At 43.4% G+C, this 27764-nt stretch overlaps 2 protein-coding genes across 2 annotated transcripts in view; both read left to right on the top strand.

Annotated features, from left to right (window-relative positions):
• grm8a (glutamate receptor, metabotropic 8a) overlaps positions 1–27764 on the top strand; it is a gene marked incomplete at its 3' end in the record, with an annotated part of 401396 nt that overhangs the window by 151379 nt on the left and 222253 nt on the right. Inside the window, exon 2 of the mRNA XM_080420982.1 lies at positions 6978–7194. Coding sequence (XP_080277108.1) covers positions 6978–7194 — 217 coding nt within the window. The remainder of the gene's footprint in view (positions 1–6977; positions 7195–27764) is intronic.
• On the top strand, positions 1138–5271 carry LOC308079196 (PHD and RING finger domain-containing protein 1-like; the record flags this gene model as incomplete). Its single annotated transcript, XM_080420574.1, has 3 exons — positions 1138–1207; positions 1523–3387; positions 5134–5271. 3 exons carry the CDS (start codon positions 1138–1140, stop codon positions 5269–5271), a joined length of 2073 nt encoding a protein of 690 aa, XP_080276700.1.

Below are 27764 nucleotides of genomic sequence, written 5' to 3'. Positions count from 1 at the left end.
CCTGGAATATCGTTCACGTCCCAAAGCTTAATTGGCTTTTGGAGGAGCCGAGAGTAGGACTGCAACTATTTCTCTGTGATTATTCTATTGATTACTTTTTTGATTGATCGAATAACCAAGAGGAATGAATCAGCGAATCAAGCCCTATTTCATCCATCGTTGCACAATGGAGTTGTGCAAAAAAATTCAAAAAATAGCCGTTCAAGCTCAGGACACATCACACCTTGTGAGCTTGTAGATCGGCTATTTGCAGTTTTATTTGAGACGTTTATTATTTCTTTTTTGCTATTTCCGTTTATGATGACATAATAAGGATAGATTATTTTGATAATTAATATTGCTCTTACGTGAGCGTAGTGTAGAAAAGAATACCCTAAGTATATATATACGTATACTGTATGACACGTTTGACATCATTGTTTGTCCACGTCAACATTTCATGGAGAAATACACAGAACAGTTGTTCTCAAACTGGGGTCCTTTGAGGAGTTAGAGGACTGTAGCTCAGAGAGTTAGGATTGTAGTATACATTGTGGTTGAAGATATTTTAAAAGGTGTCCTAATGCATATCAAACCATTGACATTGGGTATTTTACACCCCTAGTCTGTATGTCTGTCCATTTGCGGCTAATGACCACAAACCATTTGCGGCTAATGACCACGGCACCGAGTGCCGCGCTATGAGCTTGTAGATCTGCTATTTTTGAAAAATCGTAAACATTTGTGTAAAATTGAATATCAATTTTTTTAAGCGAACATTTGTAACATTTGTGTGTCAAATGTCTCAACAAATGTCTTAATTTTTCAGTTCTTCCATGTCAAGGACCCCCAAAATTAGATGTATTTGGCCGTGGACCCCCATCTCAAAATATGTTGTTCCATGGACCCCCCAGAATTAAAGACTTGAGTTAAAAACATTTTCACGATTTTTCAAAAATAGCAGATCTACAAGCTCATAGCGCGGCACTCGCTCTATGAGCTTGTATATCTAATATATTTTGGATAGCCAAAGTATAAAATAATGGTTAAAGTGGCTACACAGCGCATTCCCGGTTTAAATGGGTTGAAACAGAATGGCCTAAAACTAATATAGAGATATGACTGACATCATAGTACTGACATCATAGATGAACCATAATGGCGTCGGTCAGTCACGTTAAGATCTCATCATCTCAGATCCACTGTCCCACCGTGCCACTGACCACAGGTCAGTCTGTAAGTCCATATTTGGACTTATGTATGATGTCATATTGATGAGATATTGATGGACATCATCCACTAGTCCCCCCTCTTTTCAATTATGTTTTTCGGAGAATAAGGCAAGGCAGGGCAGGCTTATTTGTACGCAGCACATTTCAGCAAGGCGATTCAATGTGCTTCACATAAAACATTAAGCAAAAGAAACACCTTAAAGGACATTTGAACTCAGTAAACACCTAGTCAAGACAGAGCCAAAACACTATAAAAGTACATTTGAATACAATACGTTCTTGTGTTTGTGTTGGTTCTCCATCCACGTCAGCCATGGATGGAGATGATGTTGATGACAGCCAGGATGAGATGATCAGCTACAGTGCATCCAGGGCTGCTGGGTGGAACATCATCTCAGATGACTCTGATGACGCCCGCGAGGATTCCGGGGAGGGACATTCTGACACGGGTGAGGAAGAGGAGGAGGATCATGTTGATGGGGAAGAAGATGAGGAAGAAGATGACAGTGACGATGATGATGATGAGATGGAGGAAGAGGGTAAAGCCCTGGAAGAGGGGGCGTTGCGGGCGGGGCCGAGTTCAGACCTTGAGGACCCAGAGGCGTCGTGCCCCATCTGCCTGAACTCTTTCACGGTTCAGCCCGTAGCCACGCCAGAGGGCTGCACACACTATTTCTGTCTGGACTGCATCCTGGCGTGGTCCAAGAACGCCAACTCCTGCCCCGTGGACCGGATGCTCTTCAGTAACATTTACCTCAGGAGGTGTTACGGTGGCAAAGTGCAGAAGGTGATCACTGTGAAGAAGGGCCAGGAGGACGCCGAGCAGTCCGCCTGTGAGGTCTGTGGCGGCGGTAACCACGGAGACCGCCTGTTGCTCTGCGACGGCTGTGACGGTGGGTACCACATGGAGTGTCTGACGCCGCCGCTGTACGCCGTTCCCGTAGAGGAATGGTTCTGCCCCGAGTGCCGCGCCGACGACCATCATTCGAGGGTTCCTGCAGAAGAGCAGAGTGAGACAGATAGCCCGTTGAGTGAGCGCCCCATCGCGGCAGGCGCCACCCGGGCCATCGGCCGCACACGGCAGAGCGAGAGGGTTCGTGCCAGCGTCAACCGCCATCGCATTACACAGGCACGCACCACGCGTGCCTGTGACTCGCTGACTCCTAGTTATCTGATGCAGTCCACCTGGTTGGAGGAGACCATAAATGATGTCGCGGCAGGGCTCAACACTGCGGTGTACGTACGAGACCTTACACCCCACGCTGCCTCCAACCGCCCACGCAGGACAGTAAAGAGGAGAAAAAGAAGAAAAAATACCACCTCCTCGGTCAAAGGAGGAAAAGGCAAATCAGAGAGTACAGGAGTCAGGAGGCGGAGGAGGAAAGTGAGGAGGAAAAGAAAATCCAGAAAGTGGGTGTCGGTGAAAAAGCGGGCAACGCCCCAGGACCGAATTGTTCGTATTATTGGTATCAGGAAACCCAAGAAGGGGTCATCTCTCCCCACAATATATCGGTCCGCAAAGCACAGTCTAGGCGGCACACGCGCTGACACCTCCTTGTCTATTTATGGCAGTCGGTTTGACTTGGATCCGTTTGTTGATGGTGAGGAAGAAGATCAGCCAGGCTTTGTCACAGCGCTTTTAGAGGCCAAGAGACGAGGGATCTCTCACTCTGCCCTTTGCTCTCATCAGCCTGTTGCTCGACCGGTCATCGCTGGCCTCTCCAGAAGAGCTGTGGGCCCCCCCCTCTCACAAGCATTGGTGGAGCCCACCCCCACGGCTGACCTGCTGGGTAGCATCCTGACAGGACAGAGCGTGCTGCTGATGGACAGCGCCGATGTGGTCATCAACAGAGACGGCTCCCTCAAGGCTACCAAGCCAGTGGCTTTGTCACTCTCATTGAAGGCAGGTACCAGCAGCTCTAGAGAAAAAAGCACTCGGGTCAACCCGGGGATTTTGCCTAACCTCGGAGACCATCTGGGACCCTCACAAAGTCCCATGAACAAGTCATCTTCCTCCCAGAGCTCCCTGCACCTGTCTCCTTTCCCCCACTCGTCATCTTCACCTCAGTCCAGCCATACCCATCCACCCACTCTGGCTCAGCCCTGGCTGAAAGGTCCTAGCTCCTACAAACCCAGCCCCTCTCCTGGACTTGGCCATCGGGGTTGGTGGGCCCAAGTTGGTGGGCCCCGTGGATCCCACAGAAGGACCACATCATCTTCCATTCCAGACACACGTCTAGATATGGCAATGCCACTGTCTCAGCCTAAAAAGACAGCTGCGTGGATCGATGTGTCTGTGCTACCAAGGATACCAAAAATAAAAAGGAAGAGCAATCAATTATGACCCATTTTGACCAACACTGGGTAATTAAAAACGTTCTCTTTTAACGTAGACGATCATACCTACAAAATTAGATTGCATATTCAAATTTACTCAATAGTTTTGGAACTAAGTCTTATAAAACCTCACAGCAGTTGTACAGTCCTTCACAGCTGTCCCACAGGACATTGCGTGAATGTAGTTGTGAAATTCCTTCTTTTGTCTCTACCTGGGTTCTGCGTCGCTCTGTAGGCTATTGTCTTGAGTTGTCCTCCCAAACCCCTGCCTCCTTGTAATGAGATCCCAATTTCCAACAAAAGTGATGTTGGATGTTGATGTTGTGATTTAATGGTTAACTAGAAAAAGTCCTCCTCGGAGCACAGGTCTCCGCCAGTTCATGTAGGTTATTGTGGGCCAGCAATGTTCGGAATTTGCCAATCAGGATGGAATATGGAAAATCAGACAGATCCGTCTTGATCACTTGACTATAGAGATAAAGTGTACCGATTTGAGTTTGGACACAATTTGTAGGAGTAATATTTAAAAATCCTGGTGGCGCTACAACAGGACAATTGAAAAGGTTAGCATTTCTTCCTTGACCAAGTGGGAATGTGTGTGCAAAGGTCCACAGCAGTCGGATGCTGCGTTTATGATTTGAGACATTTTGTTAAAAAAACTAGCCACTCCTGCAAAATTGTGATGCCAATCTTAGCCAATCAGGATGGAATGTGAAAAATCTGACAGATCCGTGTTGATCACATGACTATAGAGATAATGTGTACCAATTTGCGTGATGTTTGGACAAAATGTTTCGGAGTAATATAAAAAAGGTTTTGCAGAAATCTCCCTCCTGGTGGCGCTATAACAGGCCAATCTGAAATATTATGGCCAGAGGTTCTGCTCTGGCATCCAGGGACTGTGTGTGCACAGTTTCGCTGCGATCAGGCCAACGTTGGCTTGATCGCTGGAGATTAGCTGCTCGCAGACGGACGGACGGACGGACGGACACAGCGACGGACGGACAGGGCGCAAAACATAGTCTCGGCCCAGCAGAGACAATAATTCAATAAAGAATTGAACACGGATTTCACCGTGATTCATTCTGCTAATTCTTCTACTTGCTACTTGGATGATTGTCGTACGTTCGCTATTTGTGTATTATTTTCATATGTACACGTTGATTTCAGTGCTGATGTTTCTGTGAAATATTATTTGATGATTTGATGACAGTAATTTTTGACCGAAATTATTCACTCCAATCAATCTCCAATCTCCCCCGAAATATCAAGATCTGTTTCTTTTCTGTGACTGTGGAGTCTGTTCTCCTTTATGGCTGTAACTACTGGACACTGATGCACTGATCCATGTCCCTGGATGGGTGCTTCACCAGATCGATCAATAGGCTCCTATCTACGTGAATGTGCTAAAGAAAGATGCTGGTGCGGAAAGGACAAAGAAGCTGGCCATATGTATGGAGAATTAAGATGACTGGAAACGTAGCTAGGGGCCCATCTGAGGATGGCATAGAGAGAAAGACTCCCCTCAAATGCACATTATGCGGGAAAACTCACAATTGAGTCATGAATGGTCGCTCCAAACAAGATGGCAGCAATAGTAGTGGTGGTGGAGAAACCCAGGAGCACTACTGGCCGGGGTAGTAGTAGCAAAGGCAACTGCAGCAGGTATGCACAGCCTGGGAAGGAGAGAAGGCAGCACAGCGTGGACCCAGGGCAGGACTGAAGCCAAAGCCAGGCCTAGGGGCATAAGCCAGACAGAGCAGGCCTATAGTTTATAGTATTTTATATCATTTTATGCACCAATGCCAGTTGTACGTTGTTCTGTTTTGTCCGTCTGAGACCAGTCTAGGACTTCAATCATCAATCAAATCAAACACTTTAGTGTTTGACATGAGTTTTTGAAGGTACTTTGTAACTGTACGACCTTAGCCTAGGCCTACTTGTGAGTTTGTTTGTTTTTTTGGCATTTTGGGAGATGTGGCGTTTGATTAGCCTGGTAAACCCCCTCCCTCCGGAAATCTCATTTGCATTTGATTTCAGGGAGGTCTGGGATTGCGAAGGGAGTAGAGATGGCCGAACACTGCGTGTCCGAACCAATCAGCGGCTGCTAGGGGCGGGATCATCCAATCACCTGCCTAGTAGCTTGAAAAAAAGAAAAACTGTCTGTCATCGATTCTGCGCCCGGAGTCTCAGATGCAAGTACGCTGTGAAACAAAATGTGTGTCGCAAGCTTTCTTCCATTTGACGGTGTCAGGTTAGCGTTTGATGTTTTTGACTGCACTGTGTTTTTCTTTTGTTTCTCTGCACCTGAGAGCTTCCACCCTTTTTGTATTTTATAAATGTTTACGTCAACCTCTTTGCCCTATTTTAAACTTCATCGCACAACAGTGTCGTGCAAAAAAAATGAAAATAGCTGAAATACAAGCTCACAATGCGTTGCAAAGTGGCGAGTTGTAAGCTTGTAGATCATCTATTCTTGATATCTTTCTGGCAGTTTTTGAGACTTCTTTTACATTTTTGCCCAATGACTTGCCCCAAATAGGGATTATTTTATTAAATTATCGATTAAAATAAACAAATAAATAATGTTTTTGACAGGAGTGACATGAGAATTGATATCCGTTCAATTGTTGGATACTGCAGCAGTCTCCTCGGGTTATGGGATGGAAACTACACTGTCTGGGAGATGGGATCCAAAAGCTGTGTCGTCGACTTCAATGGGATGATGTAGAGTTTGATATGCTTGTATTCTAATACAGTAAACATGTACAGTAGCTCGCCATCTTATCTCTGTATAACGGTGATCAAAGCTGCTGAAGCAGTTCATTCACCCCACAGTGTCATCTTACAATCACAGAATCGGAAGAATCAGAATCAGCTTTATTGTCACATCACAGGTTTACAGATGTAAAGAAGTGGGTAAAATAATGTTTTTTTATGTGCTCCATTTAGTTATTTCAATGAGAAGACAGAGGATAGAGGTAAAGTAAGAGAGATAGGGGGGGAAAACACTGCATAGTAATCAAATATGAATATAAAGATATACAGATTGTGGAATAGATCGCCGTTATGTGCATGATGTTTAGAACATTATCATCACTGCAAGCATTAGGCATGGTAATACCAGTCAGCGTCCAATCGCCTGGCCTTCTACTCCTCCCTGTAGCCCCCCATCAGCCTCTGTGGAGGACACCACTGACTGCAGTGTGTGTGTGTGTGTGTGTGTGTGTGTGTGTGTGTGTGTGTGTGTGTGTGTGTGTGTGTGTGTGTGCGTGCGTGCGTGCGTGCGTGCGTGCGTGCGTGCGTGCGTGCGTGCGTGCGTGTCCTATCTCTCTCTGGGTCCATCCTCCTCACACAGTTCCACTCAGATAAGTGATTCCATCACTTTGTTTACTTATCCTCCTCTCTCTGTCTTCCTGTGTCCTCCAGATACCTCAGATCAGCTATGCCTCCACGGCCCCCGAGTTGAGCGACAACACACGCTACGACTTCTTCTCGCGCGTCGTCCCTCCAGACTCCTACCAGGCTCAGGCCATGATGGACATCGTCACGTCCATGGGCTGGAACTACGTGTCCACGCTGGCGTCGGAGGGCAACTACGGCGAGAGCGGCGTGGAGGCCTTCGTCCAGATCTCCAGAGACGCCGGTAAGGAGCACATCTCAGTGTTACCGCTTCCTGGATCTGAATTTAGCTGACCCTCCATGCGGTCCTAAGAGATTCTCCCTCTATCTTAATGGTGGTGAGTGACGGTTCAGTTGAGTGACGAGCTCGGAGAACAAGATGACAAACCCCAAGTTCTGAAGTTTATTACACACATAGAGAATACATCGTACTGGACACACGGTGTGACCAGAGGATTTGAGACATGGTAAAGAACAGAATGAGTGGGAGCACAACATGCATCTCGTATCATTGTGCGCAGACAGTCAGTCAGTCCATCTGATGAAGTAGTTGATGGCCATGGCGTCAAAGTGTGTGCCCTACGCAGATGACAGTGAATCAACACATGTATTTACCGAGTCAAGCAGATAAATGTCAGTCCTATAATCATCATATAATCATAACAGCCAGTGTTTCAAATGCAGTTCAGCCATATAATAAGTGGCCTCGGGAACCGGCCGCTCCTAAGCCACGTGGCCCCATAGGTCAGGAGCTTAACTCCTGTTTCTTTAGCATGAGGCGGCTTGATGTACTTTACAAGTACACACACTGGACATGATGCTAGTATTTAGGGATGGGACGATATGAAAATTTCATGTCACGATTAGTGTGACCAAAATAATTTCGATTTACGATATTACCGCGATTATCAAAATGCTTAAAGCTCTTAAAATGCCACTTTTGTCAACCACTTGAACCCGAGCATCCATAGTCTGGGGTGGAGCATTTGCCAATAAATAGGCTATTTTTGGCAAATAGATTTCGAGTGAAAAAAAGTTCTTTACAGGTGCATTTTTACCAATTCTAGAGGGTTGAAGTGGTACCGGATATGCAGCTCGGCAAAGGTGAATTGATCCCAGTGTATGACGGAGGACAAATCCACGATTAATTTAAAGGGATACTTCACTTTCACATAAAATAAACATTAAAAAAAAATATTAAAAAAAATGAAAGAAGTTATGGCAAAATAAAGGCCCCCTCACACATTAGTAGGACACTCTAATGCGTGAGGGGGCCGTGATTTTTTCATTACTTTTTTCATTTATTTTTAATATATTTTTTAAATGTTTATTTTATGTGAAAGTGAAGTATCCCTTTAAATCTCTGATTATTGGTGAGCGTTTTTTATCACGATAAACGATAACGATTATCGTCCCATCCCTACTAGTATGTCACATGATGTACAAGTACACCCCCTGGACATGACGCTCGTATGTCACATGATGTCACTGCAACTCCTGGACATAACGATGTAATGATATACACCCCCTGGACATGACTTTAGTATGCCACAGGGACTTACCCCCCAATCCCACCCTTGATGTTGAATGCCAATCAGGCAGGCATTGTTGGGTACCATTTCTTTATTATAGTCATTTGGTATAACTCGGCCATGGATTTAACCCCCCAACCTCACAATCTTGACTTAGACACTCTAACCACAAGGCCACTGAGCTGCCATATACTAGTGTTGTAAAGATTCTCCCACGGATGTGTGTGTGCGTGTGCGTGTGCGTGTGCGTGTGCGTGTGCGTGTGCGTGTGTGTGTGCTTCAGAATGAGTGTTTTTATGTGTTGGGTGTTTCTGTGTTGTCTGTTTAACGGATACATGACATGGTTGGCATGACATGAACGTGCGCTTCCTGTCTGTATGTGAGCAGGAAAGTTGTCACAGATCAAACCCTATGTGTGTGTATGTCTGTGTGTGTCCGTCTGTCCGTCCGTCCGTCTGGAAATACATATTTTAAATGATGCCATACCGTATATTGTGTGTGTATATTACGCCTATTTGACATGAGAATCAGCGCTTACTGTGATGTGGCAGGAATTTTGGGCGTGCGCACGCGCATTCTCGTGCACGTGTTGTTTACGGTGTGTCTATCTGCCTGTTTGTCTGTTGACTGCATTGCATGACAGCAGTCAGTTCTCCGTGGCGAACAGAAGAGAGTTGAGCGGAGAGGAGAGAGAAGAGAATATTGAAAAGAGGTAGAACACAAAAAGAGGAGACAGTAGTGCACAAATCTGGAGAGAACATAGGAGATATGGAGAGATAGGGAGAGGAGAGAGATAGGGAGGGGAGAAAGAAGAGAGCTAAGATGGTAGAGAGAGAGAGAGAGAGAGAGAGAGAGAGAGAGAGAGAGAGAGAGAGAGAGAGAGAGAGAGAGAGAGAGAGAGAGAGAGAGAGAGAGAGAGAGAGAGAGAGAGAGAGAGAGAGAAAAAATAATGATCTGAGTACACACACACACACCTACAACACAGCCTGTTCACCACAGGGAGTTGATAGGTGATTACATTGTGATTGCATTGTAATGATCGCAGCTTACAAGACTCTTCACATACTGATACTAAACATCCATATTAATTGGTCCTTAATCGCTTACTTGTGATTCCAGACATTCTGTAGTGTGTGTGTGTGTGTGTGTGTGTGTGTGTGTGTGTGTGTGTGTGTGTGTGTGTGTGTGTGTGTGTGTGTGTGTGTGTGTGTGTGTGTGTGTGTGTGTGTGTGTGTTTGTGAGCGAGATAGAAAGACGCACGCGAGTGTTTCTTATTATTTTAAACAAGGACAAATAAACTCATCTCGAATATGCGTCAGTGGTGGTTTACTTAAGTAAAAGTATCAATACTGCAATATAGAAATACTCTGTTACAAGTAAAAGTCCAGAATTAGACATTTACTTGAGTAAAAGTACAAAAGTATTGGCACCAAAATGTACTTAAAATACCAAAAGTAAAAGTAATAAAATGTTTGAAAATAGCAGATCTACAAGGTCACAACGCGTCGCAATGCGATGCGTTGTCAGCTTGTAGATCGGCTATTTTCAAATAACCTAGGTATAGAATAGGGCTAAAGTGGTTATTGTATATTTTTTCATGTAATAATTTATATCTGAAAAGTAACTAGTAACTAAAGTTTTCAAATAATTGTAGTGCAGTAAAAGTACAATATTTGCCTCTCAGATGTAGCGGAGTAGAAGTAAAAGTATTGGAAATTGGAAATATTCACGTAAAGTACAAATACCTCAAAATGTTACTTAAGTACAGTACTTATGTAAATGTACTTAGTTACTTTCCACCACTGATATGCGTATGTATGCATGTTTGTGCGTTTATGTATATGAGTATAAATTTTTACTGCAGCTCTACATACCTGTTGTATGATGTTATAAGTTGTTTGAGCCCCGGCCTAACCTAACATTTTCTATTGCCATGGACAATAAACAATGTTGAACCTTGAATCTTAACTCTCCCTCTTATACAGTGCAATTCCTCAGGGTTAACTGTGTAGCAGGAGGAATACGTTCACATTTCCTCATGGGTGAACACACATAGACTATTAGTTTATATAGACCACCCCCCAACCCCTCAACACGCCTCATTGTCGGCAGCTAACTTTATGTATACACCGTGTCATGTTTCTGATTTAACAGCATGTAATTAACCTCGATCCTCAGAGGTTAATGAACAAATAAAATACTACGGCCTGTTTGGAAGAGATTTATGTAACATGAGAGAGAGTCATACCGCTGTATATCATGGGCCCTCTACTTTCTATACATATAAAGCCCAGCCCACCATTGCAGCAGTCTGAATTGCCCTTTTGACTCACGCACACAGATGTAAACAACCAAACAATGGTAGAGTTTGGATGGAGGCGAAAGAAGATCAACCTTTTTTGAAAAATGTATGTTTGTATAAAAAGCTACTCCAACAAAGTCACCAAAAAGAATGCTGCACGTCATATTGTGGAGAAAGTGGAACTGAAAGTTCTTTCTCACGTGTGTGTGTGTGTGTGTGTGTGTGTGTGTGTGTGTGTGTGTGTGTGTGTGTGTGTGTGTGTGTGTGTGTGTGTGTGTGTGTGTGTGTGTGTGTGTGTGTGTGTGTGTGTGTGTGTGTCTGTGTCTTTTTACCGCGGCGCATGCACCTGACGAGAGAGAAAAATAGAGCGAGCGAATGGGAGAAGGAGAGCTATTTGATACTATATAATATAACAAGTTGAAGAGCTATGGAAACGGTAAGCTATCTCTGCTCCTCGCCTTGATGTCTGTCCGTCTGTCACTGTGCAGTTTAGGGAAGGCCTGTCTGTTTTTTTATCACTGTGAAAACGGCTATTGGTTGTAGCTCTGTGCCTGGATATGGACTGTCCAGTTGTAAACCACACTTCTAGAACAAGTAAGACGCGCGAACGCGGTAAGCGAACGCCAAAAAAAAAAAAAAAAAAAAATGAAAAAAAATATTTAAAAAAAAGTAACCAATAAAATTTTTAAAAAAAAAAAAAAAAAAAATCTGCGTTAAAAGGAGCATCTTAGAAAAATACAAATTCCCAAAAAAAAAACTTGGAATGTTTTTGAACAATTCAACAAAGTGTTTGAAGTGCCTGTTTCACCCACTTCCGGGGGGCGGAGCCAAAATCCGAGCCCGAAGTATTTGTTCGTAGACCCCCACTTAGGGGGGGTAGAAAAAGTTTGGGAGCGATTCGGGCACTTTTCATTTAACATGGGGTTTCAATGGGGAGTTTTTAGGAGCCTTCTCCGGGGCGTGGCTTCCGGGGGAAGGGGCGGGCTTAAACGCAACCTTGACAGGTGTGTTCAGTTTTCAAAGACCTTTCATTTGATGTATGGTACGTGTAAATTGGACATTTACTTATCTCAGAGGAGCTGCACACAGGCAGTGCACACAGAGACACAGAGATACAGAGATACAGAGACACAACCCAAGCAGGGTTACATAGTAAGCTCCACTTGGTCGGAGGCGCGGCTTCGCCGCGCCTCCTCCCGCGTTCGCAATTATGTCGCAAGTGGTTGTAAGTTATTGTAAGTTGCAAGTCGTCGCAAATCCTTGGTCTAGACTGGCCTTTAAGTCCAGCACAGTCCCCCAATTCAGTATTTACCTATCTATTTAACCACTGTACTCCCCCCCCCCCTAAAATAGCCGATCTACAAGCTTGTAGATCGGCTATTTTTGGCAAATGTTCCCCCCGGAATAGGCATGCCTGGGTTCAAGTGGTTAAAGAGTGCATTACCTATAATAGGCGGGTTCGCAGTGCACTCACTCTTCTTACAATCAAAATCCATCTGAATTCAACACAACAATAAGAAGCTTACACCAATAATAATAATAATAATTTAATTATAATTATGATCTGGCCCAGATTGTTATCTATATAATGTAACATTGCATCCGCTGCCAATTTGCTGTGCTAGGAGGCACCAACATTTTTTTTATTGTTTTAGGCTCAGATATGGCAGATAAACTATATTTCTAGCATTTTATTTTTCATTATTCCTATTAATTAGAATAGGACAAATAAGAAATAAGCAATCATTTCGAAACGTAGCTGCTGCTATGTGTCGAGAGCAGTGAAGAGACGAGAGCACGAGACGAGAGTAGTGAAGAGAGAGGGATATGGGCCCTCACGTTACAAATGGATAAATCAACACTGTGGAATTTAGTGTGTACTTTCATTACATTCACAAACATAAGAATATTTATATGAATTTGTGCACACATACATGAATGAGGCTGCTTTCCACAGATGTTTTAAGTGATAATCAAAGTGTTACTTATGATTTATATGCCAATTGTCTTTTCATGTTTGTCTGAGTCTTGATATTATCACCAGACTGTGATGTAACTAAAGAATGGTACATGATAGTATATTTATTATTGCGTGTGTGCGTGCGTGCGTGCGCGCGCGTGCGTGTGCGTGCCTGCGTGTCTTTACTCATCAGACACCATATCTCCTCCACTGCAAGACACTAATGATGAACTGAGGGGAAAACAGAGAGAGAGAAGGAGAGAGGGAGAAATAATTAAACAGTTATCTCCAGATGCATTTAATTATTTCCCTAGCTTTGACTAATCTTCAGACCTTGTGCTCAAGTTGCCTTCTTTTAATTGGAGCCAATCCTCTCCCTCCACTGTTAGGTGGTCCATCTAATTATATATAGTGTCTATATACAACGTGTCTTATAACATGATATGGTCTGATTATGTATCATGTTAGGGTTTTATATACTTAACATGATAGGGTGTTATATATCATGTTAGGAACTAATATACTTTAACTTAAACTTAAACTTTAAAGTTTACACCCGGTATACAGTAAAGGAGTTATTTGTGCAATATGGTCATGCATAATGCATGTGCCTGTTCTGCATCTGCTTAGCTAAATATCAAACATCAAAAACAAATATCATATATACATACAGCATATTCTGCAGTCTCTTACACAACACCCTCATTCCTTCAATACATGAACCAACCCTACAACCCTTCCCACTCACTTTAGATGAGCTAACACAGGAATGCTGTCTTAGCCTTCTCTAAAACACCCTGTGCAATGCTCCACACATCCCAGATTCTTGTCCCTCTTGGCTCCTAAACTGTGGAATCGATTCCCACAATTTTCCGACGTGGTCTGAAGACTCACCTCTTCAGACTCCATATACCTCACCCCCTAGCACAGTGATTCTCAGGCAACATGAAACAAATGAAGTCCCTCACAAACCTCTCAAAGCATTTACTGACAATTGAGATAAGGCCAACATGTCAGACACGTTACCTTGGGGTGTTTGGTAAAATGGTGGACCATGGGAACCACAGCCTGGGAGAGGGTGAGTTGAAAATGCCAACAAACACTCTCGCCAGTTGGTGCTTGTGGTTTCATGCAGTCCATGCCTGCAGGCCATGCCACACGCCCTTGATACCGTGATCCTGTAACTTGTTTTCTAGCTGAACTCTGTAGGCAGCATTTGCTTTTTTCCACAGCCCTTTGAAATGAATATTTCAGGAGTTTGTACAGTATTGCTCTCTGTCACCACACTTAAAAGCAACATTTTTCTTCCTACATTGCAACCAGAATTAAATATAAAACAGGGCTTGTTGTTACTTACAAGAGTCACAGCTTCAGTAGAATGCACACAGACTGACATAAATGTATATAGGGCATTGCAGATTCAATGTGGGTGTTGCTATCAACCTGATCAGGGCGGCCATACCTGAGTGGGTAGAGAGGCCATCTGGGCCTGCCCATTGTGTGTGTCCCAATAAGTGGTCTCTAAGCAAGACACTTAACCCCTAACGGCTCTCCGGCCGCTGCATTAATAGTGTCCACTGCTCCTACTAGGATGGGTAAATGTCACATATTATGTGCTAATGTGCTGTGACAATAATTACCTGAACAAGTGAGGACTGAATAATAATTATTAGTTTGATCATGAGTCCTGAAAACACTCGGTAAGTAATGTCAAATCAGTCTTGCAACACGTCTGTATAGCCTGAGACCCTTATTTACCATCGGTTTAGATGTTTTCAGTCTTTGAAGGCACTTGGAAATGAGTGATGTGATGTTATGGACTCACTAAGCAGGGCTTTAGCCGCAGCGTGATTTTTGCCTCTAGGGCGGAAGAGAAGCATTGGTCCACGGTTTTATCCCGCCTGGAGGCATTGTGGATCTGAGGCTTGTATCTAGTTAGAGTCTTCTTTAGGGAGACATGGTTGAGATCTCCCAGCACGATCACAACTGCATCTGGGTTGGAATTCACCACGACAATGAAGTGATCGATCAATTGCAGTGTAGCTGACAGAGCTGAGCTCCTGCACATAGGATGAGGGAGGTAAATTCAGGTGAAGAGGCTTGCACTTAAAGAGTATTCTTTTTTACCCCATTTTTCTCTGAATTCAGTCGTTATGCCAATGAATTCCTCCCGACGCATTTCTGTGTTGCTACTGCTATTGTAACCTCCTGGCTCACCTGCCAGTGAGCACAGCCCCCACCGGGAGCATGTCCTACTCTTCCCGTTTAACTAGGGGTGTGCCCTTGAAACGATACGATACGATATTGGGCTCACGACATCGATACGATATCGATACAATACGATATATGTCACTTTTTTATTATGAAAATATATGGGGGGGGGGGGGGGAGCAAATGCAAACAAATATTTCTGTTTTGCATTATTCAGACATGTAAACTTGTAGCTTTTCAGCTACAATAGCCGTTTTGAATCCAAATAGGGCAATAGTGTGACACCTGACCCGAAAAAATGTTGTCACCCTTTTCACCTCGGGGCTTTTTATTTCAAAACGATATATTTTTCCCCCAAAACGATACATACAGTAATATGTATCGTTTTGGGAAAAAAAAAATATGCATGTTTGCAAGATAGCAGATCTATTAGCACCACTGACTTAAACATGTAGGGTTGTTGTTAGTAAGAATAAACACAGAAGCACCCGGGAGAAAGTGGACTAAGAAAGGGGAGGAGCCAAACCGAGTTCCTGTTTCTACACAAAAAAAGGAGATGGTGCCCCCAGAATTTGATATGAAAACACACACCAACACTGTGTTATTTTGAAGTAACTGGTGCGGTCAGCGCGGTGGAACATACAGTAAATGCATCCTGCTGTGGCACGTCTGATATGACATTAAGTATTGTCTTTATCTAGTTTTACACTTAAGCAAGCCCTCTTTATATTACAATAATGTTCAAAAAATATTCAGTACATGTATAGTATATTTAATATTGTCACTCTTCATATTGTCATAAATAATATAATACTCTATGTATTGTGACAACTCCTCGGAAATGAGGAGAATGAGAGCAGGCATGTTTTTACACTATTGAATCAAACCGATGCTGTGTAAAAAAGGAACAAACATGTAAAACAGAACTCAATAAACAAACAACACCAATTCACCATAGAATGGCACCATATTGGATTATTGGTATCTTATCTTTGAGTAGTGGCACACACGCACACTCACGCACACACACACACACACACACACACACACACACACACACACACACACACACACACACACACACACACACACACACACACACACACACACACACACACACACACACACACACACACAGGGAGTAAAGACGTTACAGTCCATTTGTCTGTAATGGGATAATCTAATATCCTTGGTTTTACTCTCAAGGTGTCTCTCTGTAGTGGTGTGTGTGCGTGTGTGTGCGCGTGTGTGTGTGTGTGTGTGTGTGTGTGTGTGTGTGTGTGTGTGTGTGTGTGCGCGTGTGTGCTGCTGGTGAATGGTTTGTTTGTGTGTGTTAAGTGTTTGTGTAGTGGTTTGTTTATGCGTCATTTTCCTTGGTTGTTGGTAGTCCTGAAACCCTGGACTGTTGTGTGTGTCTGGGTGTGCGTGTGTGCATGTCAGTGTTTATATAAGTGTGTGCACGTGCGCATGCATATTGACTGCCTAATCATCTAATTGCCTAATTATCACCTGAGTTCCTGTGTGAGTTTGAACCCATCTGGAACGAGCATATTATTAGCACTCCAAAGTCCCCCAAATGACACATTTTGTGAGAAAACGTGCGATTCTCTCATGAATGTATCACCGCCGTCCAAAGCAACACCTCGGCGATTGGAATGGCGTCTTGGTGATTACGACTGTCATTGAGTTTAGTTTTCTTTGGACTGCCGGAAAGTGGAGCATTTTGTAGTATTACTAGAGGTCCGGGCGCCCGGGGCTCTAGACACCTTTTAATATGTAATTGATATATATATATATATATATGTATAATAATATATAACATATGTATGTAGAAGATATATAAACACGGCCCTAACCTCTAGTAATATACATAATAATACATATAGAGAGGCGCAGGCAACTGGACAGTAATATATTGCGACGCCTTGTGGGCTTGTAGATCTGCTATTTTCAAATGGCTGAAAAGTATATAGGGCTGAAGTGGTTAATAATGTATATGTGTTGAAATAATAAGCAAAATCTACAAAGTAGATATTGTAGCCCTATTATACAGTACATTAGTATAATGTACACGTTCATTGCAACAGCGGTGTCTCTCTCTCTCTCTCTCTCTCTCTCTCTCTCTCTCTCTCTCTCTCTCTCTCTCTCTTTGTGGAGTGAGCAGTTTGTATTGAGAGAGAGCGTGGACAATGTTGCCATGTCCATTAATTGTAAGCGACTTGTAAGCGACTTTGAGCGAGGAGGAATGGAGGCGAATGGAGGAGAATTCACAGAGCGGATTGCTTATTTGTCGTGCGCAACCTGGCAACGTTGTTTCTCCGTGAATACTGTAGCGTTGTTGATAATGTTGTCTTTGGGATGTACATGGCACGTGAATGACGGACATATTACCGTGAGTATGGTGTGATAGAGACATGACTAAAGTGAAAGCAACGGCGCGGGTTGAAGCGAAGTGGTCGCATGTGTTGTTGTTGTTGTTGTGGGGAGATTTCAATGGAGGCTGTGTCGGTGGTCGGTGCTCACGCTAAAGGGAACAAAATGGTGTACCCGAAATGTTGTCCGGCTCGCGGTGTTTCGGTGTCGCTCGGCGGTGGTCGGCGGTGACGCTAGGGAACAACATGGTCGACCGTAATGTTGTGAGTTTGTGCTGGCCGCAATTAATTATGCTCCGATGAGGCAAATGTGTGGTGAGCAATGAAAAGTAGCCTACGCCACCCGTAAATTAATTGCGCGCGTTGTGGCTTGTGTTGTTAGTGACATGTGATATGTTGTTGTTGTGTTTACTGCGAAATAATGTCATGGGGAAATTATGGCTTTTCATCTTTCCAATGTATAATAGATTTCAGGGTTTGTGTTAGTATAATAATAATACTAAGATAGGCAGTTGGAGTTGGAGTTATGCATAGTGTCCCTATTCTGAGCATGTCATAATACGCATTCAACTAAAATAGGCGAATATTCAGACGAAAAAAGCCAATCTACAAGCTCACAACAGGAAAATGCAAGAGGGAAAAAAGGAAGGGATCAAGTATAGACCCCTGGGGGACCCCGAACCATGATAGGGTTTAAGTAGTTAAAAGTGCTTTTAATGCGCCATCCTGATGATAAAGCAATGGTACATGAGTTAACTTAAAAATCACATTTTGCTGACTAAGACATGACATTGGTGTTTCAGACCACGTTTGTGTATCTTAGGGGTGGGACGATATATATATCGATATATCGATATATCGCGATACTTTCTCCTGCGATAAATAATCGATATACTTTTTTTTTGATACGTTGTTATACCTACTCTGTATTTGTGTAATGATGATTTTGAACTGTTTGGTGCTATTTTATGTGTTTATGAATTGAATACAAGGACTATCGTGATATATCGTTGGTGAATTTTCTTGCAATATATCGTGATATCGCAATATATCGATATTTTCAGATATCGTGATATATTGTTGGTGAAATTTCTTGCAATATATATCGAATATCGTGATATCGCAATATATCGAACATCGTCGAATATCGTGATATATATTGTTATCGTGGGCCTAATATCGTGATATATATCGTATCGTGAGGTACTCATATCGTCCCACCCCTAGTGTATATATTGAGGTAGGATATGGAAGGATGCTTTAAGGCATAGTGAAGAATGTTAAACAAACTCCATCAAAACCTTGATCTGAACCTTCATCAATAATCCACACAGTTAAATGTGATAGGAAATATGATCATATGAGAGTACACTGCATCATGGTCACGGTCGGGTCGCAGCAGTCTCTCTCTCCTGAGTCTGGAGGCTACAGTCTCATTTATACTTCGTTGCACGCAACAAAGTATGAATTAAGCATAAGAGTCTTATCTATTTAGTGGATTTTCAGTCCTCAAGGACATATGCCCAATTATCCACTAGTGATGCCTCCCAGACCGTGAAAAATCTCTATTCCCTGCAGGTCCTTCAAAGAAGGGATTCTAGCAAGTGTACCATAAGTGGGGCTTCCATAATGGGCCTTACTCCCATCACACTCCTATTAATTAGGTACACAAATTATCCATAAATATCCACGCATGACTGTATGACAATATACATCATAAAATATAAGATATAAGGTTGAATCATGTCACAAGTACTGCATGCATCAAAATCGTACGGTTTGATACACACTAAGTGACCAAAAGTCAGGGACACTTTCTAATTAGTGTTTTTAATTGGTGCCCGTTGTTCCTGTGAACGGAAATCCTACAGCTATAATGACGTTCTAGACAATTGTGTGCCTCCAATTTTGCGGAAGGCCATTTCCAATCCCCCTGTGTCCCCTAGATAGAAAAGGTTTGTTGAGATGAGCTTGACTTGACTGGCCTGCATAGAGCCCTGACGCTAACCCTGTCAAACGCCTTTGGAATTAACTGAAACAATAAATGTCAGCCAGGCCTGATCGCCCAACATCAGTGTCCGACCTCGCAACCTCTTCCTCTCTGGATCGATCTCAGCATTTGTGTTTTTATAAGCCACAGAGCATGATCAGATGTTGATTGCATAATTGAGTGCATTTATGTTTCTCCACTCATTAGGAAACCTTCTTCTTAAATCGAGTAATTTCCCGGTATCCGAGTCATGTGGCCCATAATTAGAGGCTGGCCTATCTCCTGTTTTCTCATCTTGAGGCAGCTTGGTGTACAAGTACACCCCATAGAAATAAAGCTTGTATGTCAAGCAGGGAGGCATTGGGTACCATTTTTATAGTCTTTGGTATCACTCCACCAGGGATTGAACCCTGACCTCCCAGTCTCAGGGTAGATACTCTAACCACAAGACCACTGAGCTTAAAAAGGGAGGCTCTAACCATAACCAAAATGGACCAGTTACAAATAGTATAAGCCATGTCAGTCTTCACAGTTAGGTGCAGGTCTACTGTATAAACTGACTGAAAAAGGCTGAGCCAAACGGTCATGGTGTGAATTAAGGACCCGACTATGGAGCTGTGAAACATTTTAGGAGTGTGTGTGTGCGTGCGTGTGTGCGTGCTTGCATGCGTGTATGCATTCTGACCCTATTTTCTTTCAGACAGCTTCTACCCAGACCCCAAAGTCATTTCAACAATGTGCCCGCTGCACTCTATACACAAAGCCTTCTGTTTGTCTGTGCATAATGTGTGTGCGTGTGTGTGTGTGTGTGTGTGTGTGTGTGTGTGTGTGTGTGTGTGTGTGTGTGTGTGTGTGTGTGTGTGTGCGTGCGTGCGTGCGTGCGTGCGTGCGTGCGTGCGTGCGTGCGTGCGTGCGTGCGTGCGTGCGTGCGTGCGTGCGTGCGTGCGTGCGTGCGTGCGTGCGTGCGTGCGTGCGTGTGTGTGTGCGTGTGCACGTGTGTGTGTGTGTGTCTGCGTGTGTGCGTGCGTATGTGTGTCTGTTTCCAGGGAGTTGGTCCCTGCCTGTAGAACTTAAAAGCTCTCTCCAGCCTCCATTTCTGTTCTGCTCCAGTAAGTTAAGCCTTTCTCTGCTCCTCGTTTTTTTTTCTCCACCATCCCTCTCTTTTATCGTTCTTTTATGTCTTTGAGTGCAAAACCTTCCTCAGAGAGCGACCCCTGAAGGTCACTGCAAAACAAACTAAAACACACACACACACACACACACACACACACACACACACACACACACACACACACACACACACACACACACACACACACACACACACTCCATTTCATCTGATCGCTGCATTACTTCTCAGATCATTTCAATATAAACCCATTTCACGAATTCACGATACTTATGTTTTCAAATGACAAAAAAAACACAGATATTCATCTGTTCTATTCTCTAAACAGCAGTGTTTTGATGGAGGTGATTTTTGGAAACAGTATAGTCACCGGCACAGTCAATTGATCTCTAAGCGTGCTGATTATCATACCCAAAAATATCACAGTCTATGGTGCCAAATATACTGTATCTCTCTCTCTCTCTCTCTCTCTCTCTCTCTCTCTCTCTCTCTCTCTCTCTCTCTCTCTCTCTCTCTCTCTTTCTCTCTCTCTCTAGCAGAAGGCTAATCATCAGCAATCACTGCTTAGATAATGAAACAGATTGTAATTTAATGTCATTTAAGTATTACTGTAACAGAGAAAATGATGTTGACTGTTGAACATATCAACACATCTCTCTCACTCCCAACGTGTCACATGCAGACACTTGTTCCTTGGCCTTGCTTTTTAACGCACTTGGTACCACTTTGACATAATGTTTCAACATTCAGGGCAGTCCAATAGACATCTATTTAACTCCCACAATGTCCGAAATGGACCATAATGTCTGACATTTTGTGGGAGGCATGTGCTGTCACCTGACTGACAACGGAATGCGGGCCTGATTGAAGACAATTCAATGTTGCCAAAAAAACATTGACATTGGCTGACATGCAATCAGAAACGGGCTTGAGCCATGCGAGGTGCACTCAAGCAAGACAATAGCTGAGCAAGTGTCTGTACTGAGCGGTTCTACCGACGCCGTACATAAGTAACATCATCCATCCTGAAGTTTAAGTTGAAGTTGATTCTTTGCTTCAGTATTAGACGCAAAAAGGCACCTGTGGTAAGTTGGGAGTAAAAATGCATTGTTGGAATCAGGAGCCAGGCATGTTAAGGAGAGATGCAAACCACGTCGGAAGTCATATTGTACGTTCATTTTAATGGTTTAATGGTTTAATGGTTTAACTAGCTGTTGTAAATACCTTTTTAAAGTCTTAAAGGGTTATCGGAACCGCTGCCGGTAGTGATGAGCGGGCCGACCCGTAACCCGCGGGTCCCGCGGGTCAACCCGCGGCGCGGGTGGTCGAGTCAGGATTTCAGAGGCAATTAAAAAACTATTTTGAACAACATGCTTGTTTATTTAGCCCATGTCAATGTTGTGCTACTGTAGACATTTAAAGCGACTTTGGGTACTTAAAAGAGCGCTATATAAATCTGAGCTATTATGATGATGATTATCATTTTTTTCCCACCGTGGGTCGCGGGGCGGGTTGAGCCATAGATTTATATATGGGTTCGCGGGGCGGGTTGAGGCGGGTTGGGTTCCGTGGCGGGGCGGGGCGGGTCATGAAAAAACCCGACCCACACATCACTAGCTGCCGCGGTCATCAAATTATTGGCTTAGGAATGAGACAAAAACAAAAGAATATACATGAATTCAAGTCTCCATGGGGTGACTAATCGATAGAAAAAAAGTCATTTTGGGGATGAACTATCCCTTTAAGATTCTTGCGTGCTTGGATTACATTCTTTAGTTTACAAAGTTTACACTCAGGAATCATGACTCTATAAAGTGTAGTGTCACCATCATGTCATAAAATGAGAGGATTGGAGGGAAGTCGCAGAGAAAGTGCTTTGCAGGAGCGTAGAGAGACAAGGTGATTATCCAGTGTGCCACCTTGAAACGGGGACATGATGAATCATGTGGCTGATCTGCCTAACTCCCTCCTCGTCTCACCTCTCAAAGGTGAGAGCTTCCTTACGTTTATCATCTCCTCACCTGCTCATTTATCAGCCACTGTGCCCCTGATTACCTGTCACACAGAGTAACTTCTCACATGCATTACGCCAACCTCACTTGCACAGTCAAATCCTCAGTGATCGTTTAACTTTGAGAGTGTGCAATGGACCCGTAAGGTTCGGAGAAAGTGGCGAGGTTCAATGCATTGTGTATGGAGAGGAGTGAGCGCCGCTGTTGAGAAAAGGTCTCGCCATACGTTGACACCGTATGGCGAGACAGAGCGCTGTGCTCTGAAGTAAGCGTGGACTAAGCGAAGACACCGCAGACACGGACCACTGCATCTATTTGTTTGTTTTTTTGTGCTTTTTTACCCCTTTTTTCGACCAAATGTTGTCGTCATGCCAATTATTTCCGCCCCACACACATTTCTGTATGTTGTCACTGTTGTTGACACTCGACAAAGCCGGATCCACCATGGTGGATTTGAACCCCCAGAACCTATGGTGGTGGGCAGCTACTTTAATTCTGTGCCACCCGATCGCCAAGATTGAACAGACAGTGGACAATTCCCCTGTTTACATATATCCATAGTTATTATTATACTTAGATTTATTTGCATAATAAAAACGTATTTGATTGTTATTATGCAAGTGTCCCTGTTCCCTCTGAATTAAAGCATGAATCTAAATACGTATTTATTTTTGGTTATGATGAAAAATGTTATTTCCACACCGGGCTGTTTATGCTATAGCCCAAACCATATGGCTTTACTGTTATGAATGAGCTCAGGGACTTGGGCAGGCTCTCTACCCAGCATGCCCTGCTCAGACCAGATGCACACAGAGAGACAAATGAGGCTAGCTCTGCCAGTCCAGCAAGTTGAGCACCAGTGTCGGGACACGCCCTGGAAGTGTTCCCTCACTCTCGGGGCAGGGGATCATGAATCAGACCAGACTAGACGCACGTGTTTAAGTCAGTCGCATGCACATGAAGGGCGCGCGTGCGTGTATGTGGGCACGCAAAGTGACTCGCAGACACAAACACATCCTCTTGTCCTCTGTGTTCACCATCTCACTGAGTCACTGTGTGTGTGTGTGTCTCTCTCTCTCTCTCTCACACACGCACACAGCGCCAGTGTCAGACTGATTGATGTTGTACTGGGAGGCTGATTAGCTGGGAGTGAATGGGGCAGAATTACAACTCTGTTGGCACAGCAATTCCATTGTTGCTCTGACAACAGTCCATGTCAGGGCGGAGGGAGAGGAGTAATTTACTATCCATCCCGTCTCTCACTCTATTTCTGTCTATCTGTCTCTTTGATCTGTCTCTCATTCAGTGTTTCTGTTCCTCTCTCTCTCTCTCTCTCTCTCTCTCTCTCTCTCTCTCTCTCTCTCTCTCTCTCTCTCTCTCTCTCTTTCTCTTTCCGTTTGTCTGTCCATCTGTCTTACCTTATCTCTCTATTTTTTTCCATCTGTGGGGCTACTTGTATCTAAAATGTACAATTCACAATTTAGGCATTTAGGAGATGCTCTAATCAGAGTGACACGTTAAATGTTAACATAAAAATAGTGCTAAGAAAAACTATTTAGTGCTTAGCATACCAGGTAAACATCAAACCTAGCATCTGTCTGAACAACATGCTATCTAAATAGCGAGCAGACTGCCTCATTGGCAGTCTGCCTAAGCTTCCTGCTCTGTGTGCTTGAAGTGAGTTCCAATCAGCACTGACCAGGGCAGTTTGAACCAGACCACAGACCTCCCAGAGACCCACTTAATTTGACCCACACAATTTGACTTTCAAACTCTCATTGGTACAGGGTGAAGAGAGAGTGATCCACCCTCCATTGCAGGGGTTTCTGGTACACCAGAGTATAGCTGGAATGGTTTAACAACAGTTCAGAGTTTGATTGTTTGTTTGATTGTTGTTTGATTGTTTTGGCTGAGCTCACCACAGCTCTGTGATGAAACTAAAGCAGAATCTGAGAATTTGCCTCGTTTTTGTCTGTTCCTGACTGTCTCTCAGTGGCCCTCTTTTGTTGCAGGCACACTGACATGCTATGTGCAGCGAATGGGAGAATTGACAATTTTGGAGGTGAAGTGGTGTATCATTTGCAAATCAGTAGCACACAATTTTGGGGTCAACAAGGCCCAGGATTCGTGCCATCCACAGCCGACCTGCAATTGGACCTGATCTATTGGCAAATAGTGGGCGTGCACTCGTCTGTTTTCCCTATGTGGGAGAAACCCACATAGTCTCCAAAATAGCAACAAAAAAAAAATACACCAAAGTTTCACTTTGGTATGAATCCCTCAAGGTGGAAAACATTTGTTTACATGTTTTTGATGCATTCCAACCCACATGTGAAAATGGTTTAATGCTTCTGTCTGTGTTTTGTGTCATCACACGCAGATAATAAAGAATCACTTTGACATGGGTATGCCACCCTTCTCCAGTCCGGAAAATACAAAAATTCCATTGACATGCCCCATCCGCCACACCGTTGACTACGCTTCACGCTGAATTGCCTGTTTCCCCAAAATGATTTGCCCTGTTTCTGAAAGTTCTCATTCTCCCACTATATTTGTGTTTTCTCGATTTATCGATTTCTTTCTTTTCTTTCTACCTGCTGGCCCGACCTAACCGTAACCGTTGGTTGGTTGATTTATTTGTCAGTTGTTCATCCAGGCATATTCATAGAAATGTGTATTGCACTGATACATTTAACAAGAACAAACAACTTTTACAACAATGTCAAGAACACCTACAACTTACAACTTCTACAACTATTCTACAATATAACGTTTAAAACTTCTATCAGTTCTACAACTTCTATTACTAAGTTCTATGACTTGAACAACTCCTCCACTAATTTATACCCTCCTCATGCTCCTCCTCTTCCTCCTCTTGCGTCTATAGCGAACCTTTCAAACCTTTGCTCTGCCTCTCTGAGTCCCTCTTGTTATGCTGAAGAGTGATGTGAGTTCATGCAGGCTCATACGCAAGCCTTATCTTACCTATAACTTCCTTCTTTCTCAAGAACACGTTTCTCTCCTTTGCTCTGCTTGGTTGACTGGTTGAAAATAAATAGTGTGTTTTCTTTATCATAGGCGAGCCACCTGTGACACAGCGTCTGTCTGTCTGTCTGTCTGTCTGTCTGTCTGTCTGTCTGTCTGTCTGTCTGTCTGTCTGTCTGTCTGTCTGTCTGTCTGTCTGTCTGTCTGTCTGTCTGTCTCTTAACCACAATTAAATCAAATTGTGATATCAAATATAAATATCAAACATATCAGACAGTGCATGTATTTAAGTCTGATCAGAAGCAGGGATAAAACATATCCCCACCACCCATAAAAAATGATTCACATGGGGGGATATCAAAAGCAGAGGCATGGATCTGCCTCCCAGCACATTGAACCTCGCTGTGTTGTATTGATATATTCATGTGTCATCATCCACAACAGACTAAACTCTTCCATTAGCGTTCACATTTGATAGAGTGGTCTTCGCTACAAGCCACGAATGAATTCAACAGCATGCAAGACCCTCACCATTAAAAGAGCCTTGCCATTCATGATTTAATCAAGCCTCTCTCTCTCTCTCTCTCTCTCTCTCTCTCTCTCTCTCTCTCTCTCTCTCTCTCTCTCTCTCTCTCTCTCTCTCTCTCTAACACACGCACACATGCGCACGCACCATGCTCTCTATAAGATGGGTTTCTTGTTTACAAACATTAATGGGTGTGTGCACATTCAGGGGTTCAAAACCACTTTGACTGAAAGACACAGCTGATTAGACTCTAATCAGTTGTGCGTGATTAGAATCAGTGAGCAGCGAGCTGCAGTGCGTGATCACAAGACTTCAAGTATAAGTCTGTCTCAAACTAGAATGATGTGCTCCATAGACTGTAAAAGATCTGCTTTCTTTTTGAGCAAGTGTGTGTGAATGTTTCAGTGAGTGTAAAGAGTGTAAAACTCATGGTGCCACCATGTTTTTAAGCGTTGTTTGTTTACACAGCATGGTCCCAAGAACGGTATGCACAGTCAGAATTATTAGAAATGTCTAAATCACCATCAAAGATAAACAGAGATCAGTGCAACGCTATGTAACCCCAAACAAGCAAAGTACATACAGTAGTAGATAAAAAGAGCATTTGAACAAATGTATCAGCCAGTTTTGAAGTTATAGCTCACAACCATTTGTGAGCATTTTCAAAAAGAAAAATGCACACTGTTCTCCTGAGTGGGCGCGGTCACCCCACACGTAGACATCTTATCCCGTGAACCTACTGTGATCACTGTTGCTATAGGTCTTGCGAGAGATGTGTTGCTGACATAGACAGGTCTCGAAAAAAGATGATTTCCCCCTTATTTGTCTCTCTGAAAAATACCATTATAGTTTCAGAATGCTCTGAACATACAGTGTATGGCTCATGGGTCCAATATTTATTTAATTGACTATCATTTCTAGTCATGGTCAGTTTCTCCATTTGAATTAAGAGACTCACATCCTGCTTCTGGCCTCCTAAAGGGGCGGGCAGTCACCCATGTGACAGTTACAGGAAATCAATCGAAATTGGGGACTCTTGGTTTTATCCCACTGTCTTTGGAAAAGATTGGCTGGAACACTGAAATGCAGAAGAAAATATTTTCTCAAATTCATGCACATTAGTGTGGACAAGGCTTAATATATTGTACATTTACTGTATGCACACACAAAGACGTACATTACAGCAAATTAGTCACGCGCACACACTAAGTGGCTGCTTGTAGAGAGAGGCAGCCTCTCTGGAAAGAAGGAGACAAGTGCCGCGGGTGCATTCACATTGGCTATGGGTATAATATTAATGCAGGAATGAATATTATGATAAAAAAAAATATATTGCGGCCTTTGCGATTCGCTAATCGCATGATTTCAAATCGTGATTTCGGTTAACGATTAATCTTAAGTAAGAACAGCCTTTGTTTCTCCCACTTGCACGTTTAAAATTTCACTTCATTCCCTCAAACACACTGCCCTTCTTTATATCCCCCCCCCCCGTCTCTTTCTCAAACACAGACTATATTATTTCTCAGTCCCTTTGAAGTAACTTTGTGTTTAGCTCCAGATGCTAATTACTGCAGCGATTTAATTACATGAGCGTGTGATTCACACTACGTTGTGCCTTTTTTAGAGTCACGTATGCAGGTTATGAAAAGGATCCACAGTGTAGAGTTACCGTGATAGGCTATAGAGTTACTGTGTGATCACAACGCATTGCTATAGATCGGCTATTTTCGGTGTGACACACTGGCCCTATAACTATGCATCAGACTTAACTATATGTGTAAATATGTAGATCATT

This window comes from Gymnoscopelus braueri, assembly GCF_963280865.1.
Source record: "Gymnoscopelus braueri genome assembly, chromosome: 23".
Classification (NCBI taxonomy): domain Eukaryota; kingdom Metazoa; phylum Chordata; class Actinopteri; order Myctophiformes; family Myctophidae; genus Gymnoscopelus; species Gymnoscopelus braueri.
This window is presented reverse-complemented; position numbering and strand designations above follow the sequence as displayed.